The following is a 6,000-nucleotide window of genomic DNA, read 5'->3' on the forward strand; positions in this document are numbered from 1 at the left end:
GCCCCCGAAACCCTCCACCCTCCCCGCACACCGACACCTACTGGCAGGGATGCTCTTTGGGCTCTGTTTTCACCTTCCAAACAGCTGCAGGTTGTTTGTTCCCTGAGCGCTACGGTGAACTTGGCCACGTTTGGGAATCCCCGCAGCCCCGTGTCCACCCCAGACCCTGCCCTTGAGTGGGGACCCGGCATGCACAGGGTGCAAAGATCTAGTTACTACTTATAAGCTTGGTCACGGGCACCGTCTTATCAGAACAAATGCAAGGTACCCGAGCAGCCACAAGCCCACTTGACAGATAGGGAAACCGAGGCAGAGAGGGGAGCCACGGACAGCTGTGGAGCGGGATCTTGTAACATTGTACTTCCCTGAAAACCATTTCTAAAGTTTCAAACATTGCTCTTGTTTTCCCAGAAAGCCCAGCCCCGCCCTGCTGCCTTGCATGACTAACGCCTACACTTTGTTTAAGCCCCGGTCAGACGTCTTTTCTTAGACAAGGGGCTCCATACCTCTTCCAGAGCCACGTGAATCGTGTTCAAGGCATTTAGTCTTCCTTACCGCGTCTCTGTTTCCTGTCCCCCTGCCCGGGCCTCTCAGGTCAGCAGAGACGTCTTACTGAGGCTCATTCATGCTCGTACCCACCACCCAGAAAGGGGTCTCCAAGGCCAGGGGTGTCCGAGGAAAGCTGCTGAACAGGTGAACGAGTCGGTCAAGTCCCTGGATACTTCTCTAATGGCCCTGTCTACTCTCAGGAGTGAAGGGGGGCACCCCGGCCGTGCCTGTCCATGGGACAATCTCTGTCGTGCAAACAGACTGCTTCCCAGCACCCCCAGAAGGCTGTGGCGTCTGCAGGGAGGGCAGGAGGGAGTCTGGTCTTCACACGGGGAGGGCCGGGGATGCCTGGGCTCTGGGGAGATGCTCAGACCCCTCCTGTGCATCAGCTAAGAAAGGATACCCCGGCTTATTCCTGCGCACTCCCCTTCACGAACGGGGGCGATCACGCGCTAGACAGAAGCCACATAGCCAGGCAGGTGCCCCAGAGACAGCTCAGTACTGGGCAGAAAGAGCCAAAAATAGTGCTGAGAGACGTCTGGAAAACCCACTTGCCAGCTGCACTCCTCTGTCTCAGCGAGTGGACGAAGCCCCAGGACACGGGGACCCGTGCGGCATCAGTGTTGTTTAGAGGAATACCAAGGAGATGGAGTCTGACTGCCCGCTCTACACATTGGGAGGGGACAGGATCTACCCTCACGTTACCCCGGCTGGCCTCCGTCCACCCCACTCCTGGCTGTGTGTCCCTAGGCCAGCTCCCTGCAAAGCCCCCAGGACTGTTCTTTCCACAGCCCGTCCCTCATTGCCTCCTCAAGCCACCGGTGACTAATGCGGACCTTCACAGGCAATCGCCTACAGGCCCAGGAACAATGGCACCGAACCTCCACGCTCTGAAACCACTGGGGACACATTTCCCTGAAATCAGTAATTGGATGCCTTTTTTCTGTCCAGTTCAGCAGATCTCAAAGTGCTCAGCAATGTGGCCTCTGAAGTACTAAGTGAACAGGCCTCTGCCTGAGACAGAGCTGAGCCCTGATCCCTGCCAGTGCTCAGGAAGTTGAAGGAGCAGCTGGTGGAGCTCTGCCCTGTCTCCCTGCTGTGCTGAGGGAGTGGCCCCGGCCTCCAGGGACACAAGCCCCCTTTTCACCCCTGGAGCGGGGAGACCTGTCCTCCGGAAAGTGCCTCTCCTCGGGTGGATAAGCAGAACGTAGCAGGAAGGGCTGTGCGGCATCTGTCCCTCCCTCACTGACCTAGCGAGGGCAGCGGTAGCCCCTGGACCACACGGACAGCATCGAGGGTGTCCCTCCCCTCCCTTCGAGGCCCTGCAGGCGTGTCCCTCTAGAAGACTGCCCGTTTTGGTCACTCCAGAGATAACGTTCCATCAAGGTGCAATGGCTCCCCAGCTGCCCTGCAAAGGACAGCCAGCCCCCAGCACCCTGACGCCCTCGGGAAGCTCGGGGAGGGCACCTACCCACACTGGTTATCTTCTGAGCACCGAGGTCGCGCAGGAGGGCTTCGATGGCTGGGTTATGCCTGGAGTAGAGTTCATACCGGTTAATGCCGATGTGGAACTTGAGCCAGTTGGGGTAGGAGTCCACAGCCGCCTCCCCCGTGGGCAAGAAGTCTTCATTTTCAGTGCCTTCACGTGGCCTACAGGACATGCAGAGGACCCAGAATCAGCGGGGAAAGAATGGAGTCGTTCCAAAGCCAAGGTTCTAACTGTGGATCCAGACAAACGTTGATGTGTTCACAGATGCCTCTGCCCAAACAGGACCTTGCGAACGTCCCTACTTTTTCTGCAGCTGTTGTTCTACTAACTAATAACATATCTAAACTGTAATTCTCACTTACCGTCAGGAGACGTCCAGACAGCTATAACTAAAATCAAGACCGACCCAGAGCGTCCGTGCCAGGCCCTACCGCGTCTGCCCTGGGGTCACGAAACAGCCCAACAAGTGTGATGTCAGCTTGGGGTCTGAGAGGCTGTCAGCTCTTCCTGGGGACAGATGAGCGAGCCATCTTTGACCACGAACCGTGTGCACGCCGGAGACACACCCCGCCTGTCAGAAACCTTCCCCGGGCGCTCTGTTTTGCTTCCAACAACCAAAGGGAGAAATGATGCAAGAAGCTAAATTTGATTTTAACGAGAGCAGTCTTGGGTGGGGAGCGAGGAAAGAGGTAGGCACTCGCTCCAGCTGAGACCCGAAGTCAGGACCTGCCGCCCACATGGCCCTGACATCTCTGGAGGCAACGGGCCCCTCTGGGGGAAGACAGAGCCTATTTGCTGCTGAGCCAAACGGAAAGTGGAACTTGTCTTAGCTCCAACCCACCTGCAGACGAGATCCTTCTGGCCCCAAGTCCTCTCCCACAGGGGCCACATCCTGGACCCCCAGTCCTGGGCTCTGTCTCTCCTGTGAGGAGCCCTGAGCCTGGCCCACTGCTCTGATTCTCAAGTTTCTGAGCATTTCCTTGAACCTGGCCAGCACACAAAGCTCAGAGGCCACCAAACACTTTGGTGTATTTAGATGGAAAAGCCTGGGCCTGGTCAAATTTCAGGGTAGAAAGGATTTTTATGCGACGGCCTTCCCCCTGCATGGCAGGGGTGATATCTACCTGCAGCAGGTATTTGTTCTGGCCTTGCTGCTAGTTAATATTTCACTCCAGGCTGCAGCATGGGCTCATGCTGGTCTGTGTGGCTGAGGAGGGCCAGGGGGAAGGGTTTAAGCCAGGACAGTTTAAAGAGATGCTCCTGAGGATGCTTCTCCCCTTCTATGAAGATGTCACCCAACACAGATGGCAGGGTTCCAAGGGCAGCTGCTTTGGGCACCCCGGTTGGGAGAACCCTTTTGTTATGCCTCACTGGGGCCAGCACGCCCCTCTGCTAATTTTGTTCTCAGCCACCAGCTTACAAGACTCATTAGGCTTCTGCAGACTCTCCTGACGTGTCCACCAGAGTAATGTCCCCGAGCATCTGAAAGCTTGGCGCCAGCACCTCCCCAGGGTAAGGTTAGGGACAGGCCCTCCCATTCACTCCCTTGCCAGCTTGTGCATGCACTGCCTGACTTAGTTTCGGGAGCCAGGACCCCGCAGGGACCCTGCAGGCCACCCTGCCCTCCCGCAGAGTCAGCACCGACCCTCCCTGGACTCCACAGGGAGCAGCTCCCAAACCACCCAGCAGCCCTTCTCAAGGAGGCAGTCGTTCTGGAGACAAAGGCACTGCCCTGAGCAAGAGGCAGCATGCTCTCCTGCTCCACAAACCTCCCTTGCTGGAGAGGGGTGCTGGGGTGGGGGTTGAGCACTCTGCCAGGGGGGTTCCTGCCGGTTCCCGAGCCCCTGGGCCTCTTTAAACGAGGCCTGGGATGTGCAAGGCCATTTCCTGGGAAGGCGAGCACAGATTAACAGCTCCTTGACGGTGTGGGGCCTGCCAGCACCCACCCTGAGCTGCCCTCCGCCTCACTCACCAGTCAGGATTCTCCGCGGCAGCCTTGGGGTTGAACCTGATGTCGCTGTTCACATTGAAGAGGACGTCGTCCTCCGTTAGCGGTGGAACCGGCACCTGGTAGAGTGGGTGTTCAAACAGCCGGGCCAGGAGAGAGCTGTCCCCGCTGGGGCCAGGGGGCGGCGCCGACCGACGGAGTCCGGGGTCTCGGAGCAGCGGCCGGTGCGCGGGATCGCGGGGCCGGGGACCGCCGGAATTCTGCCCCTGCAAGGCGCTTTCGGCGGGTTCGGCTGCCGCGGGCAGTTTCTCCAGCGAGTGGGATGTGAGATTGGAGGAAGGGTCGGAGCTGAAGTCCTGCAGGATCCGCAGCGTGTGTTTGTTGGGCCAGCCCGCGTCGCCGGCTGCGGAGGAGGCGGCAGGGGGCTCCCCCGGGCGGCCCCGCGCCTTGGCCCAGGCAGGCGCCGCCGCCTCGACCGCGGGTTGCGCGCACGAGCAGCCGGGCTCCCCCGAGGGCCGCACGGCGCGCCGCTCCAGTTTGGGCAGCAAGTCCAGCACGATGTGCAGCGCGCAGGCCACCAGGAAGACCATCAGGATGAGCACGCGGAACCTGCGCACCAGGATCATCTTCATGGCCGCGCCGGAGAGCGCGGCCTGGGACTCCGGGCGCCCTCCCAGAGCGCGCTCCACCGGTGCCCCAGCTAGCCTCGGCTTGGCACGAACGCAGTGCCGAGGCACAGGTCAAGGTCCATCTGGCGTCGGACAGCTACCAGCTCCAGGGTTGTCCCCCCGCCCACACCACGTGTAGGGCGCCCACCGCCAAAGAGTCCGCTCGCCCGGCCATCTCTGGCCGTACCCTCTCGTCTCTTCGGAGTGGCCGCGCCCTCAGCGGCCGGGCCCAGAGGCCCTGGTCCACGGAGCTGGGTGCGCAGCCGGGTGAGGCACCGCGCACTCAGCGGCCGGCTTGGGGTCTCTGCGCTCATCCGGCGCGCTGGGGCCTGACGCGGCGGCCCATCTAGGCCAGGGCGCGGCGGCCTGTGGGTGGCGGTGGAGATGGCGCGGTGCAGTCCCCTCCGCGGCTCCGTGGGCCACGCCAAGCGCCGGGCCGGCCAGGCGGAGAAGGGGCGGCTCCTTCGGGCAAGGCTCGTTTCTCTCACGCAGCGGTCCGGAGGCTGGGACCTGGAGGGGGAGCAGGGCGCAGAGCCGCGGGGACAAGGAGGTGGTAGGCACGGGTCTGGGGGGCGCTCGGAACGGCCGGGGAGGTCCCCGGGCAGGTGCAGCTGCCGTCCCCGGAGCGCAGTGCCCGCGCGGCCGAGCCTCTCGGCGCCCCGCGCCCCGGCCAGCAGATATCCGAGAGCCGCGGAGCCGCCCCCCGCGTCAGCGCCCGCAGATTGGCGGAGACGCAGCCCCGCGAGTCACCGCCAGGCCTGAGCCGACTCCGCTCCCTCTCCTTTCTCCTCCCCTCGGCCGCGCCCCGCGTTGCCTCTGCAGCTCCCGGCCGGCTAAAGAGAGGGCGCCTTCTTCCCTTGGTGGCCGAGAGAAGACGGAGAGACCCAAGAGACAAAGGCCGGAGGGCTCGGGTGCGGCGAGCCGGCTCCCGCAGGACGGGGAGCGCGCGCGGACGCTGTCGAGGGGGCCTCTCCGGCCAGGCCCCGGGGCGCGGGACCTCCGCCCGCCTGGGGCCGGCCGCCGCCAGCTGCAGCCTCCGGGCTCCTCCCCAGATGAGCCGAGGGCCGGAGCCCAGGCCAAGTCCCTCCCCGGAGCAGCTGGGCGTCTGCGCTGCCGGATGAGCTCCCTGCCGGGAGGCGACCTCGTGCCCCCCACCCCGGGAGGCCCCCTGCGCGCCCCGCACCGGGCCTAGGGGAGGAGGGGACGACCGGCCGCCACAGCGCCGCCGGAGAGACGAGAGGAACTCGGTATTTCGCCCAAACAGCAAATCCGGAGGGGATGCCGAGCGGCTCCTGCTCCAGGCTGGGGCCCCACCCCACCAAGGGGACACGCCTGCGCCTTGACTC

General features: G+C 62.9%; 1 protein-coding gene across 1 annotated transcript in view; it reads right to left on the bottom strand.

Moving 5' to 3' along the window:
* LOC309857025 (extracellular serine/threonine protein kinase FAM20C-like) overlaps window positions 1–5,790 on the bottom strand; it is a gene marked incomplete at its 3' end in the record, with an annotated part of 65,611 nt that extends 59,821 nt beyond the window's left edge. The window contains exons 1-2 of the mRNA XM_082749925.1: window positions 4,011–5,790; window positions 2,021–2,199 (exon numbers count right to left, since the gene is read on the bottom strand). Of these exons, the coding sequence (XP_082606051.1) occupies window positions 2,021–2,199; window positions 4,011–4,618 (787 nt within the window). The 5' untranslated portion in view covers window positions 4,619–5,790. The remainder of the gene's footprint in view (window positions 1–2,020; window positions 2,200–4,010) is intronic.
* Between the last annotated feature and the right edge of the window lie 210 nt (window positions 5,791–6,000).

Source organism: Mustela nivalis (genome assembly GCF_964662115.1).
Source record: "Mustela nivalis genome assembly, contig: HAP1_SCAFFOLD_232, whole genome shotgun sequence".
In the NCBI taxonomy this organism is placed as follows: Eukaryota; Metazoa; Chordata; class Mammalia; order Carnivora; family Mustelidae; genus Mustela; species Mustela nivalis.